The following is a 15975-nucleotide window of genomic DNA, read 5'->3' as shown; positions in this document are numbered from 1 at the left end:
CACCTCATGTTTTCAGCTGAATCCTCTGGCATTGGAGCAACAGTCTGTACAGCTGGAAGGTTTTTACTGGTAGCACCATTCACAAAGCTAGAGGATGAAGAGGAAGAGGAAGATCCTGAATCCACTGCACCTGTAGCCAAAATAAATTTAGATTTTATTTCAGTTTGAAAAATAAAAATTTAAAAGATTTTAAATACCATGGTATTTCCTGTCATGACAGTCTTTTTAAAAATAAGTAATAAATCTTATCAATTAAAAAAAAATAAAAGCGCTTTAACATATAAATAACAGAATTATTTACTATGGCTATATGTTTTTGATATTGCTCTGCATATATACAATTAAGTTATGTCTACTGCTAAATTAGATAGCTGTATGTTACAAATTAGAATGTATTTTTACATAAAAATGAACGGAAACCACAGATCAAAGTACACTGTAACATAAAATGAAATGGCCTGAAAATAAGTAAGGACTCAGTCACTGAAATATACATAATTTAAAAAAAAGTTCAAAACAAAAATGTTCCTGCCTTCTAATTTCACTGCCTTTTTAATTATTTTTACAGATCAGTGATTAACTCTGCAATTAATGTTAGTATTTTATATATAGCATTTTTCATTCTCAAAAGCCCTTTTACAAACATTAAATAGCAGTTCTGGAGAAAAATAAAAAATAAAAATGAGTCTTACCTCTTGTTCTCAATGATCCTAAAAATAAATTCCACATGCTAAAATATTGTACGAGACAAACCATCATCAGAATGATAAAGCCATATTCATTATCATTTTGAGTAGAGAATGAAAGTTATGTATATTTTCTTTTTTTAAAAATAAGTATCACATACACCTAGGGTGACTAGACGTCCTGATATTAGGAGCTTTTTCTTATATAGGACCCTATTACATCCCCTCTATACCCTGTCCTGATTTTTTCACACTTGCTATCTGGTCATCCTATATGCACCTCAGTTTACCTACTTGGTATTCTCTTGCCTGACTGCAATGCCATAACTCAAAAAAGATTATACTGGAGGAAACTAAACAAGAGAGAATACCAATGGCCCTTGAGGAAACAATGGGGAAGCTATTAATTGGGGAACATCCCTACCTGACTCCAACCAAGCTGGAAAGGTTTACTTTTTTCCAGTTTAGGATCAAAGGGGATATTAAAATCCTAAAAGATGTTGCCCTAAAAAAAGAAGGTTTCAGAGTAGCAGCCGTGTTAGTCTGTATCTGCAAAAAGAAAAGGAGGACTTGTGTCACCTTAGAGACTAACCAATTTATTTGAGCATAAGCTTTCGTGAGCTACAGCTCACTTCATCGGATGCATGTAGTGGAAAATACAGTGGGGAGATTTATATACACAGAGAACTTGAAACAATGGGTGTTACTGTACACACTGTAAGAAGAGTGATCAGGTAAGGTGAGCTCTTACCAGCAGGAGACTGGCGGGGGAGGGGAAGGGGGGAGGGAAAACCTTTTGTAGTGATAATCAAGGTGGGCCATTTCCAGCAGTTGACAAGAAGGTGTGAGGAACAGTATGTGTGTGTGTGTGGGGGGGGAATAAACATGGGGAAATAGTTTTACTTTGTGTAATGACACATCCACTTCCAGTCTTTATCCAAGCCTAAGTTAATTGTATCCAGTTTGCTAATTAATTCCAATTCAGCAGTCTCTCATTGGAATCTGTTTTTGAAGTATTTTTTGTTGAATAATTGCCACTTTTAGGTCTGTAATAGAGTGACCAGAGAGATTGAAGTATTCTCCGACTAGTTTTTGAATGTTATAATTCTTGACGTCTGATTTGTGTCCATTTATTCTTTTTACATAGGGACTGTCCAGTTTGGCCAATGTACATGGCAGAGGGCCATTGCTGGCACATGATGGCATATATCACATTGGTAGATGTGCAAGTGAACAAGCCTCTGATAGTGTGGCTGATGTGATTAGGCCCTATGATGGTGTCCCCTGAATAGATATGTGGACACAGCTGGCAACAGGCTTTGTTGCAAGGATAGATTCCTGGGTTAGTGGACCTTATCTGATCACTCTCTTGTTACAGTGTGTATGGTAACACCCATTGTTTCATGTTCTCTGTGTATATAAATCTCCCCACTGTATTTTCCACTGCATGCATCCGATGAAGTGAGCTGTAGCTCACAAAAGCTTACACTCAAATAAATTTGTTAGTCTCTAAGTCTAAGTCTCAAGTATTCCTTTTTTTAAAAAAAAAAGGAGGTGGATTGTCAGAAGCTGTATAGGAAGGAGATGCTAACACAAACACAGAAACTGCAGTAAGCAGACTGTCTCTCCCAACCCAGAGGTAAATGTAACTGGAATGAAAGGAACTTACAATATAATATACACTATAATTAGCCACTGTCACAGGCTCCCAGAGGAAAAGGGCTTGCAGATGTCAAACCCAGTTGGGCATGTCCAGTTAAGACAGTTGGGAAACAGGATGGCTGTGCCCAGAGATCTAATCTAAGAGTGATAGGAGTGCATGGGGTACACACAGACAGGAGTCAAGGTACTAAAACCTGTCCCCAAAACGGTGCACTTTAGACATACTAATAAAGTTCTAAAATCGAAGCTTGTCCTGTGACAGTGGTGATAACAATGGGCTGTTGACTGTGATACGATGATTTGGAATGTGACAGCTTATTTTTGTATTTTGTTTTTTTAAATAATTGTCCTAAGGACCTTAGCACAGAATACTTTTCTAAGATGAAGTTATATCCATGTGACATTTGTGGCATATGGTAAAAACTACAAGAAAGAGAGGATGTGGGGGACATCTAGAGTCTCTAAATGACTGAATAGAATTTTTCCCACCTCAGTAAACTATTGCTTAGTTCATTTTACAATGTAGTATTTGTTTCACTGGCTTTTTACCAAGGGATTTTTAAACACCATAGCAAGTACATAAACTGGACAGCATCTGGATACTTTGGGCAAACATGCCTTAAGAACAGAACCATATAATTCATTATATTAATTATTGCAGATATAATATGACTGAATCATCTGAACTGTAAATCCCACACTTCAGCTAATCCAATCACAAAAACAAAGCAAACCCCTCCCCCACAAAACCCCAAAGCAAACAAAAACAAAAACCATCATAACTTGACTCTCAATGTAAGCAACACTGTGATGAATATGTTTATATTTTCAATGCGTCAGATATATCCAACAGCTTCTGATTTGCAATTTATCATTGCCACATATACGCTTTTTAAAACATGGAAATTAAGTTATACCTTTTGGAAATGGAGGGGGGCAAAGAACAGCTTTTAAACCATTTCCTGAGATCGGAGAGCTAGAATAAATGTTCATTCAGGTGAATTCAGGCATAAAAAGCTTTAGAAAAAAAGGAACAAGCCCAAAATAGCAATGAACTTCCTTACCCAAAGGTGAGTTAAGAACCTCAGTACATTTGTAGTTCTGAGGAATTAAATTGGTAAAATTTGCTGAAATAATTTCCAGTCACTATTTTCCCAAAAATCTGCTATGCATAGCCTGCTTAGACAAAAATGGGTATGATAAAAAGAAAACATAGAAGGTGCAGGGATAACTATGAAAAACTAACATTTACCCACAGTCAACACACTGTGGCATCTGATACCGCAGTATTTTCCTGTGCTGTACTTGGAATCATTGTGCTTTCTTAATAGCAATCACTGTACAAAGAAGAGCTACTCAGTTGATTTAAGGTATGGAGTGTTTAAAGTTATGATGTGAAGAATGAAGGTCTGAGGCCTAAAATATCATTTGGGGGAAAAATGTCAATATAGGACTGTATATGGATACCTAAAACAAACAGAACTTGAACTAAACAGAAACAGGTAAACAAATAGAACTGTTTACAAAAGTGTTAACTTAATTAATTTATAAAGCAGATTTTTTTCTCAAAAGATTAATTAACATTTCTACTGGCAAAGTCCTGTTAGTGAGAGTTAAAGGTGACCTGCAAAGGAAAAAAAATAGTGTATTTCCTATTTTATTTTATGAAGCAGAAAGAAGGCTGGGAAGATTTCTGCTGCCCCATTCCCCAGCTCTCTCCCCCCAAGCTAAAAAGATTTTATTTTTATCAACTCTTGACTTAAGTTGAGGAATGTTATATCTTTGAACTAACTCTCAAGTGTTTAGGTGCATTGTTATAAACAAACACTGTCCAATACCTATATCTATAAGTAAGAATAACTTCCTCTCTCAACTCTATTTCATTGCTCTGATCTCTGTGATATGATATAATCCTACTCAGTCTCCAGTCATTCATAGTTTCTTCCAGGGTAGGCAGCCTCTGAACTTCTAATGTAACAAATAAAAATTAAAGCCCCACTCCCCTGTCCGAGCCCGGAACCCCCTCCTGCACCCCAAACTGCTCATCCCCGGCCTCACTCCAGAGCCCACACCCCCAGCTGGAGCCCACACCCCCTCTTGCAATCCAACCCCCTGGCCCAAGTGCGGGAAAAGGAGCAAATGAGAGAGGGTGGGGGAGAACAAGCAATGTAGTGAGGGGGGGATGGAGTGTGTGGGGGTGGGGCCTCGGAGAAGGGGTAGGGCAGGAGCAAGGCCTCAGGGAATTGGCAAGGAAGGGCAAGGGCATTCAGTTTCTGCAAATAGAAAGTTGGCAACCCTAACTATAAGGAAACAAACAAGCCCCTACCTCTCTTTTTAAACCTTTATAGGTTATCTCTAAGGTGAAATTAAACTGTTACGTGAAGAATGATCCATGTTAACATCGCTGGGTATTCATTGAAAGGCCTTATGACTTTTATTCACAAATACTAATATATAGATTTGGGGTCAAGAAGGAATATAAAACCTGTTCCACTCTAGGGTATATTAGCAGCACCGTAGTAGGGTTTTTACCTTATTGGGGTGTTAAATAGGGAATATCTACTAGCATTAAGTGTGTATATCCCCTACAAATATGCTATCACAGGAGAGAGGAGGCACTGGGGAAACTCATTCATTTCTGTTGTAATTCTCTATGTTTCTAAGACATCATTAGGACTATATCTTCATCTATATAAGGTGGAATAATTTTCTTAAACAATAATGGTGAGAATACACATACAGCAAGAGGAAATTATATCCTTCATAGAGGACAAAAAGATATAATTGAGCTTTCAAGGTTTTTATTTTTAAAAAAGGTATAGTAAGAATAGAAAGGAGACAACTGAAGGGAAAAAAAAAAGACAAAAAGAAAAAGATGAGGTTCACAAAAATATTTAAGGACGATACCTGTTGTATTAATCATACTTTTTGGTGTAGCAGCAAATATGTTTGGTGTAGTACCCGGTGGCAGAACACCTCCAGCACTGGGAGCTCCAACTGTGGTAACAGCTAGGCTGCCTGGAGGCGGTTTCTTTACAGGTACGACAACACTCCTGCAGAGAAAGAAACGTCAAGTTAATCCAACACCACAAAGAAGTGACGCAGGGGTTTTGTTTGTTTTTTTTTAACCGCTTTTGATAAAAAATACACGAAGGATCATACAAATGTAGGGCTGGAAGTGGTCTTGAAAAGTCATCAAGTCCATGACCCTTGTGCTGAGGCAGGACCAAGTAAATTTAGATCGTCCCTGAGAGGTATTTGTCCAACTTGTTCTTAAAAACCTCCAGTGATGGGAATTCCAAAACTTCTCTTAGAAATCTATTCCAGAGTTTAACTACCCTTATGGTAGGAAAACTTTTCCTAACATAGAAAGTAAATCTCCTTTGCTGCAGATTAAGCACATTACTACTACTTCTACATTCAGTACACGAGCAGAATGATTGATCAATAATTTAACAATCATAGAGAACAGGTCTTCTTTGAAGAGTTATCAGCTCCCCGCTCAGCCTTCTTTTCTCAAGACTAAACAAGTCATGTTTTTTGTTAAACTTTCCTTCTAGGTCAGGTTTTTTAAAACCTTTTATCATTTTTTGTTGCTCTCCTTTGGACTCTTTCCAATTTATCTACATTTTTTCTATAGTGTGACATCCAGACTGCTTCAGCTGAGGCCTCACAGTGCCGAATAGAGCAGAACAATTACCTCCCATGTCTTACGTATGACTCTGCTGTTAATATACCCCAGAATGATATTAACCTTTCTTATAACAGCATCACATTGTTGACTTGTGTTGAATTTGTGATCCACTACAACCCCCAGATCTTCTTCATGAGTAATAACAGGAGTAATGAGGAGTTTTTCCTCATTTTGTAGTTGTGCATTTGATTTTTCCTTCCTAAAGGAAGTACTTTACACTTATCTTTATTGAATTTCATCTTGTTGATTCCAGACTACTTATCCAATTTGTCAAGGTCATTTTGAATTCTAATCCTGTTCTCTAAAGTGATTGCAACCCTCCACCCCCATCTTTGTGTCAACTACAAATTTTATAAACATTCTACACTCCATTATTCAAGTACAAGTGAAAATACTGAATGGTACCAGACCCATGGGACCCCGCTAGATACGCTCTCCCAGTTTGACAGTAAACCATTGATAACTACTCTTTGAGTAGTTTTTCAACAAGTTGTGCACCTGCCTTATAGTGAAGGCAATTTAATCTAGAGTGCATTTCCCTAGTTTTCTTATGAGAATATCACATGGAACTGTGCTAAAAGCCTTACTAAAATCAAGATATATCATGTTTACTGCTTCTCCCCTATCCATTAGGACAGTAACTCTGTCAAAGAAGGAAATTAGGTTGGTTTGGCTTGATTTGTTCTTGACAAATCCACGCTGGCTATTCCTTATAACCCCTACTGTCCTTTAGGTTCTTACAAAGTGATTGTTTAATAATTTGTTCCAGTATATGTCCTAGTATCCAAAGCTAGGATGACTGATCTGTAATTCCCCAGGTCCTTTTGTTCACCTTTTTAAAGACAGGTACTATATTAGTCCTTCTCCAGTCCTCTAGGACTTCATCCATTCCTCATGAGATAATTACAAATGGTTCCGAGATTGCTTCAGTTAGTTCCTTAAGTACCTTAGGATGAATTTCATCAGGCCCTGATGAGTTGAATACATCTAGCTTATCTAAATATTCTTTAACCAGTTCTTTCCCTATTTTGGTTCGTTCTCCCTTGCTGTTAATATTAATTGTTTTGAGTAGATGGTCACCACTAACTTTTTTAGTGAAGAGTAAAGCAAACTAGGAATAATTATACCTAAATATTTTCTTAACTTTTATGGGATAATGCGGTCTAGTTGACCAAGCATGAAATTGAGAGCTAGGAACTTCCAAATTCTAATCCAGGTCCTGCCACTGTATGGTCATAAGAATCTCAATTAATCTCTGTTTTACTTGCAACACCTGTAAAATGGAAATATCTCCTCTTTCACAAGGATGTTGTGAGGTCTAATAATTTATAGCACTTTGAATTTTCAAATTGCTTTATAAGTGCAAATACTGCAATTATTGTGGCAATGCAGTATATACTGCTAGTGCACATCTGTACAATCTTAGATGAAACTGAAATTGAATAGATGCCATTATATGGTCTTATCAAAGCCATCAAAATTACAGTTATTATAGAGAATATATGAATATAGGACCTGATTCTCCACTGCCCTGCACCTGGTGCAGTCAACTATACCTATCAAAAGCAGTGTAAGTGTACCAATCAGAGTTCTGCACTCATACTTGAGGTGGTGTTTTATATCCACTTTGCTCTCAACAGTGCCAAGGAGTAAACTGAAAACACAATGTGCAAGACAGTGAAGACTCAAGCCCACAGTGTATATAATATACTTAACTTTATTCATTTAAAATTAAATTTCTAAATTTAAAATTTATAAATTAAAAAAAGCTTGTTGCAGTATTAAGACTTTATAAACTTTTAAAAAAAAAGAACGTATAGCCCATATACAAGCAGTGATTATTGTACTGATACAAGTACATATTCATCACATCTGAAGACAGTATTTGTCTTCATCCTACCTGTAACTAAATGTCCTGATATATGCAGTTCAAAATAAAAAAAGGAATATACCAAAGGGACATTTAAATACTGCTTTTCTTAACAAGAGGTCTCTGTCTGGCAGAAATGAAATCTGTCTACTTTTAATGTCTCTCTCTTCATTTTATAAAAAGACTATTTCTGTGGCCCCTGCTTCATAACAAAACTAGAAAGTGAAGAACAAATCTGAAACAGAAGGGATTTTTAAATGCAAGAAAAAGAAAAAAAAAGATGCTTATCATTTTTATTATACCCACATGCTTTTTTTTTCTGAACACATGCACTTCATTTTTCAACTAAAATAGGCATAATATTGTAGTACTGAAATAAAAGAACAAAAGAATGTAGCTATTTAGGGTAATATGTCAGCTTCCTGGCTACAGTTCTGCACTTCAGAAAGTGCTTTTAGTAAGGATTTCTCAGTAAACCTGAGAAGATTCTTTCAGAAAAAAAGTGTGTTTTAAGAAGAAAGGGTAGATAGATCTCTGATTCTCATTTATTAAGTAAATGAGGTCCAAGGTTAACTTATAGACCAATATTTCACCTCCCCTTACAAAAAAAATACTTAAGATATTTCACCTCAGAATTTGTTTTTATTCAGGACAGCCCAACTTTCTGGTTGGGGAATTCACCCTTCCGGTCTGCTGACAAAAAAGGAGAAGGATTTTTAATCAAACTACAATAGTCTCAAAGGACTCTTTGGGTTGGTATGTTTTTAAAAAGGCCTCCTTCCAATGGTTTGACTTCGAGGTTGAGTAGGATACAGAAGAGAATAGACCTTTAGGAAACCCTATGTATACTAAGTCTAACGCAGAAAGTCAAATACAATTAGAATGGATGTTTGTTTACTGTCTATGTCCAACAGAAGTCATTAAGCAGTGTGGCCTGTGCTGTGTCTGTGCCTCATTTAAACCTAAAACTCAACTGGGAATGCTGACAGGTGTCACATGCACTTGCAGATAGTGATTTGCTAAGTTCTCAGTCATCTTGCTTAGAAACAGAAGATTAGACACTGGGTAGTACTGGAGAGATAGGTTGCATCAAGAGTTGGTTTCATTAGTACCAAGCTTGAGTAAATGTGGGTGACAGACCCCTCTCTTTCAACGACACTGACCATAGGGTCAACAAACTTGATAGTAGTATCAACCTGTTAGTAGCATCCCAGGGGCTCTTAGCTATCCTTTAATATCCAGGGCCATCATGTGTCAGAGTTGTCAGTGGAGAGTCAGATTTCCTGTGCAGTACTGTGCCACGTTCTGAGAAAGGGTGCTGTGTGCCATCTGAATGTGACTGTTGAAAGCTGGAGACTAGAGTAGCCATTTCAGACATGCATGATTATTTCTGTAAAAATAGGCCAAGATAGTTCCACAGAGAAGGTACAGGAATTTAAAGTATTGGTTGTGCCTTTTTCTCTCCATATCTGTAAATATTTTCTGCTTTTGGTGTTGAAAATCTATCCTTCATGTTTTTTTGTGACAGGTCATCTGAGAATATCTATAATCTGTGGGATAATGAGAGTGGGAAGGGCATGTTTCTACCTTGTATGCCTTTAGATCTGTGTGACTTAACTTCTTTGCCTGGTAGGATTTTCCGTGAGAATTTTTAAGAAGGTAGCTGGGAACACACATTCTATGGTGGGCAATCAAAATTGGGCCTTTTGCTCGCTAAGAAGTGGGAAAGAGCTCAGATATCAGCTAAGAGAAAATGATTGTCTGATCAGGATGCAGTGCACATGAATTGATGCCTTCTTTGAAAGCAAGAGAAAAGATAGTCATGTGGTTAACAGACTGACTGGCAGCTCAGGAGATCTGGGTTCCCTGCCTCTGTAAACAGATTTCCTACCTGGGCTTTGAACCATCTCTCTGTGCTTCAGTTCACCATTTGTAAACATGTGATACTGCCCTAACTCATAGGGATGTCGTGAGGGTAGATCCACGAAAGCCTGGAAGATGCTCTAACACTACGGTGATGGAGACATACAAGTACTAGAAGCATAAGTCTTACTTAATAAGTGGCCAGGTGTCCCTCACTAAATGTTGGCCATCTGGGTCAGCGGTCACTTTTCAAAGATAGAAGAATACATGTTCTTCAGTCTCTATGGCTTTGAATTGTATGTTCAGTCCAAATTTCATCAAGACAGAGGTCAGATGCCATTTCTTGTGTCTTCAAGGCTCTCTGTTTTTGATTATTTTGTTTGCAAAGTGGGCCAGGAGCTCTTGATTTCACACAAGACTGGGGTCTTACCACAAGTCCCAGGACCATTCAGTTTCTCCCTCTGCTGAACAACAGTCTTCACCACTACCACCCTACAGTATCTATTGCAGGAGTCCCGGCATGGTTACGGCTCCCTTTCTCCTCCTCATCTATGTGAAGAGAAGCAGCGTTTGTTGATGCTAAGCTCTCACATAGCAGCATCCATGACTAATGCTCTAGTTGCCTATGAAAATATACTATGCTGGCTTCCCATAGAATGCTTAGACATGTTTAAGGTCTCGGTCCTAAGTACTCGATGGCCTGAGTCTAGCCTACCTAAAAGATAATCTGAAGGTCTGGGTCACAGACTGTGTCCAATAATTCCACTCCTCCTCCATAATGGAACTTCCTACTGTAAGGGTAAAGCTAATCTGTGCAGGACTCTGAACTTTCTTGGCATGTAGTCTGAGACTGTGGGACAAACTCACATAGGAATTAAGGACCATTACAAACCTCAACATCTGCTCCTGCAATTATGCAATCTTGCCTTGTCTAACAAACACTAAGCTGTGTGTACATTTAAACAAACACACACAAACAACCCCTCAACCAAAATCCTACCACAACAACACATGACAACACATACACAATTTTCCCATTGGGGAGAGGATGAGAGAAGGAACAAACCACACTATAGAGGTTAGTCACATTGCTTAATGCATCATTGGAAGGCACTCAAATACCATGGTAATGAGAGCAGTATAAGAACGTATATAAAATAAAACAGGGCAGTGTATCAGCATTGTCAGAGGCCCAGTTTGTTTTGTCTCCTTCCAGGCCTGGACTGCACAGTGGGCCTCTCTTGCACTTTAAAGGTGTGACATCAAAAAGTGCTTTGTGTTGGCCTAACTTTGCTCCCATTGAAGACAATAAGTGTTTTGCAATTAGCCACTATGGGAACAGAGGCCAAAAGTGAGCATTTTTCAAAATCACACCCAGAATCTGTTTAGTGATGTAGTGAGAAATTACATTCTAACATATAATTTAAATGCTTCATTCTGGTTACTGGATCATATGCTCCATTGTGGTGCTCCCAACTGGGTCTTTCCTCTATATTGTCAACAAAGATCTTGTAAGATCTGGAAGTGTCTGCTAGGCCAGCAGTTCTTTTTATATCTTGCAGCCTATGGGACTTTTTCAGGTGAATGTCTTCAGGACCCTCTAAAACAATTCTGATCCCCAGAACTTCCAGAATATATGACTGGTAAATTTGCTAAGATCTTACAATGGGCAAAACAGGATCTCAGAAAAGATAGAAAGATATGCTAGATTAAAAGATTGCTGAATCTTAGGAAAGGAAAGAACAGTCCAGAATTGAAACACAGGAATTGCCATTCTGGATCAGACTTGAAGTCCACCTAGGCCAGTTATGGCTCCAGGGAAGCTGTGCCTTTGACCCATCACTCAGTCTCTCATTAAGCATCCTTCCATTTTACAGGCCCATATCTGTACTACACTTAGAATCCTGCGACTGACCCCACTTTTAGACTGCATACCCAGGTCACAGGACACTATGTCCTCAGGTTCTGGCACCTGCTCTAGACTTTTTTCAGGACCTGTGACCAGTATGAAAATGGAGTGTCAGAAAACAAAAAGAAAAGGAGTACTAGTGGCACCTTAGAGACTAACCAATTTATTTGAGCATAAGATTCCGTGAGCTACAGCTCACTTCATCCAAAGCTTATGCTCAAATAAATTGGTTACTCTCTAAGGTGCCACTAGTACTCCTTTTCTTTTTGCGAATACAGACTAACATGGCTGCTACTCTGAAACCTGTCAGAAAACAATTTGTTCAAAACAAATTACTATTTATTTGTCCATATGAACATAAATGGAGAGGAAGGGGGTTAAAACCACTAAGGGCTTACTCTCTTTGCAGGATACATCCCTAGTGGTCTAATATATGTGAACCAATCTATGTGAGAGATACGGGATAGATGATCAAAGTCACTGATATTTCTTGATATGATAAAGTACTTAGTACCTCCTGAATTTCTAAATGAACTTGGCACTAAAGAGGTGTCTCAAAGCATCTAAACATGTTAGCACATTCAAACACAGCGTGATAAAACAGGGTAAAACCATTACATGCCTATGGAATAAAGCTCGATAATTTAGAAATAGAGGAGTGACAAACTGCGAAGTTTTAGCGACCAAGTGCTCAGACTGTTCTTACTGATATATTGTTATGTACTGGTACATATGAAAGACCATAAAAAAAGGGTAATGATAAATGGTAATTTTATCAGGTTATAAGGGTGGATGTGAATGGGCTGGAAATGTGCATCCAATAGAAAGTGGTGAAGGTGGGTTGTGAAGGGTTGCTTGATTTTTTTATTTTATTTATTTTTAAGTGAGCTGTAAGGGATATTAATACCATGGAAATTATATTCTCAGGTATACCTCTATGAGGTGGTGACACAACACTGAAGAAATATAAAAATTAAAAGGAGGATAAGAAAGTTATGAAACAGAAAGGAAACAAAATAAGTCAGCAAAAAAATAAACTAATATATTTAGTGGAAAATAATCAAAAAATCAATAATAGAGCAAGTTGAAATGCAATAATTTGGCCAAAACCAATAATTTGGCTAGTAAAAGGTGCATGTATACAATATTGCAATAAGACAAGATGACAAAAAAGCCAGTGTGATTTTGAGTGCATATCCAGTGGCACAATGCTACATACTGTCCTTTGGAGAAGCAATAAAAATAATTAAGGGCTGGAGGGACTGAATTATGAGGAAAGACTGAAAGACCTAAATGCATGTAACTTGATAAATGATGACTAAGGGGAATACGATAATATTACAAATATTTGACGGATGTAAATATCAAGGAAGGAACAGAATTACAGTATTTAAGGTTTTCTCCAAGGGGATACGCCTTCACATACTGGAATAAAAATAAGCTGCTGGACTACCATAATAGTGGTGGATGGGTGCCTACTGCGGTACTCATGGGCAAGCTCAATCAAAAGGCAGTGACATAATCACAGTGGATCATCAGAGTATTCCCAGCACCTTTCTTACCACACACAAGGCACATATGACTGGAGAAGCGTATATTGCCTTCTTCAATTGTGTCTTTCATTTTAACAAAAATCTGATTTGGGGGTCAAAACCAATTTTTTTCCTTCTATTTTTAGTTTTTCAATTACCCCCCCCCCCTTTTTTTTTAACAAAACCAAATAGTTTAATGAACATTTCTATTCTGTTGAAAAAACTATCTTCCATCAAAAACATTTAAATGGAAAATTGTAAACCAGGAAAACTAAATGCAGGGCTTTAGAACTGAAGGGCCATTTAAATCTCAAACAGCTTTATTATGGTAACACTATAACTCAGTACGTACCCACAGCCAAAATATGTGCAAGAGTGGAAACAATGAAATGGCTACCAAATCTCTCCACTTACTATCCCATTTATCTTTTCTTACACCCAGAAAGAAAATCTGTTTTTATATAATATTACTTTATAATTTCACCTGAAGATTTAGGGTGACTTAAATGGGAACAGAGCTAGGACAACATTAAGAACTTTTGCAAGTACTATTTCTTCAAAATGACTTTTCAGCTGATGGGAACATTTTGGAAATGATAAAGTATATGAGAAAGTTCATTTTACCTGATCTGAGTGTACTTGTACTCTCTACATTAATAAAGATACAGTACATAATTGTGTTTACAAGTGTCCTTCAATCCACAATTACCCTTTGAATTCACACCCACTTTTTCTTCTCCTTCAACCAATTAGAAACTGTTCAAATTGGAAGCTGAGTAAGGATTTTGGGCTAGAATTTTAACCATATTTAAGCACCTAAAGACTGAGAGGCCTACTGGCCAGATTTTAGTTTTTGTTTTTTATTAAATTAGGTGCCCAAAGATGTAGATTGGTGCCTAATGGGATTTTCAGAAGTACACAGGTTCCCATCTCCCATTGATTTCAGTGGGAGTTTGGCAACTAGACGCCTACAAAATTGGGACATCTGGTCACCCTATTTACAGATCTGTGGTATATCTGCAAGCTGCACACTGCTATCCTACCCAAAGAGAGATGATCTGGCATTCAAACCAACTGAATGATGTTGAACAGCAGCAAAAATGTCAGACTGCTTTCTCATTTGTTCCAAGACTTCAAAATATAGGAATTTCTGCATAAATACAGATGCAGAAATGCTTCTTATTAAAATGACTCTCCAAAGTATGGAATGTTTATAGCACTCATTACACAATTTAAAAAGAAAAGGAGTACTTAGAGAGGTGCCACAAGTACTCCTTTTCTTTTTGCAGATACAGACTAACACGGCTGCTACTCAAACAATTTAAAAAGAAATCCATAAAGCACAAAAGCAAGATGTCTCGAAACTTCAGTAATTTCTGTTTAGGAACTTTCTAGCAGGAAGACTAGTAATGTATCAAACAAACTGCAGAATATGAGCACCACATAGAATCACTCGAACAGTTTCACAATGCTCAGTGTCCTCGACTGATTATTTCTGGTGTGCCAAACCACATTTAGAAAATATATTCTGATACTAGTAATAATTAGAACTGAGTGTTATGTTTTTTTTTACCATCAAAAAGATGAGAATGGAAGAAAATTACTGGCACGTTATGTTCCATTACAATTATAAGTCTAGGACAGATAACCCTCCGTGCTTGCCTCTAAACATGTCACCCTGGACGTTATTTTCAAGGAGTTCAGTTTGATGTTAAAAGACATGTCATAACTTTGAGAATCCAGGCTCCAGTGTCCCAGAAATCTGTTTATATAGCTCATAATGTAATTACAGCTACCTTAACACAGATGAGGCAGAAGGCAGCAATATATTGAAAACTAATTGAAAAATGCAGTTGTCCAGAAACACTTGCAGAGAAGAGGTCTCTGAAAAGCTACGAAAAGCTTCAGAGTTTGAAGTGAAATTTTTGATGTTGTCACTCTCAATCTATTGAATGGCTGACAGACAATCAAACCCGTCTGGCTGGCTGGCAGCTCATTTTGCTGGCAGGTGGCAAACAATTAGACACACCAATTTGTGCCTCCTGATGACATTAAAGCATGAAACTAAGTTGTATGCAGGGCCTAGTGATTTGTGTGAAAGCATTTCAAAAATAATACTCTTTGCCGTGGCAACTCATTTCAGACTGCCACCTCCCATTATAGCTTTGAGCAGTGAAGATGACAGGCTTGAGTTACGTGCAGCGCAAGGCCGCTTCTGTTCAATCCGTCATCAGCACCCCTCGAGACCTCAATCCCCTCCTTTCATCAATATCACCTCATCATTTACATTCGATAGTACTTGACCTGCTGCATACATTAACTACACAGAAGTCCGATTTGATAAAATGTGCTGGAACATGTTTTGTGCTTTTACATTTCTTTTATAGTTATACAAGTTCTAAGAAATAATGCCCTGCAACACACATATACGTTATTCTGAGCAAGTACCATTTTGTTATAAAAAAATAAATATTCACTGTTATAAATACTGTTTTGGATAATAAAAGTGAACACTGCTTTGAACTTTATTTACATGAGTTTTGGTAAATTTTCATTTGACCCCAATATATATAAGAGGTTGCAATTTTTAAAAAAAATTGCTTTAAAAGCACACAGCTCTTCAAAGAATAGTTTGTTAATTATTTTACCATTATTTGAGTGATTTCTTTCATAAGAATCACCATAACTACCAGTGTAAGAAATATATATCTTGTACCACATGGTAATGTACATCAACTTTCAAAGAAAATACCGTGTAA

The 15975-nt window shown here is 37.4% G+C and overlaps 1 protein-coding gene across 2 annotated transcripts in view; it reads right to left on the bottom strand.

Moving 5' to 3' along the window:
• Positions 1 to 15975, bottom strand: part of NBEA (neurobeachin) — an 867588-nt gene that overhangs the window by 460938 nt on the left and 390675 nt on the right. For both annotated transcript variants that reach the window (XM_084617023.1, XM_084617024.1), the window contains 2 exons: positions 5256 to 5401; positions 4 to 130 (listed from right to left, as the gene is read on the bottom strand). In XM_084617023.1, the coding sequence (XP_084473149.1) occupies positions 4 to 130; positions 5256 to 5401 (273 nt within the window). The remainder of the gene's footprint in view (positions 1 to 3; positions 131 to 5255; positions 5402 to 15975) is intronic.

The sequence above is a fragment of the Lepidochelys olivacea genome (assembly GCF_965140295.1).
Source record: "Lepidochelys olivacea isolate rLepOli2 genome assembly, chromosome: 1".
In the NCBI taxonomy this organism is placed as follows: Eukaryota; Metazoa; Chordata; order Testudines; family Cheloniidae; genus Lepidochelys; species Lepidochelys olivacea.
This window is presented reverse-complemented; position numbering and strand designations above follow the sequence as displayed.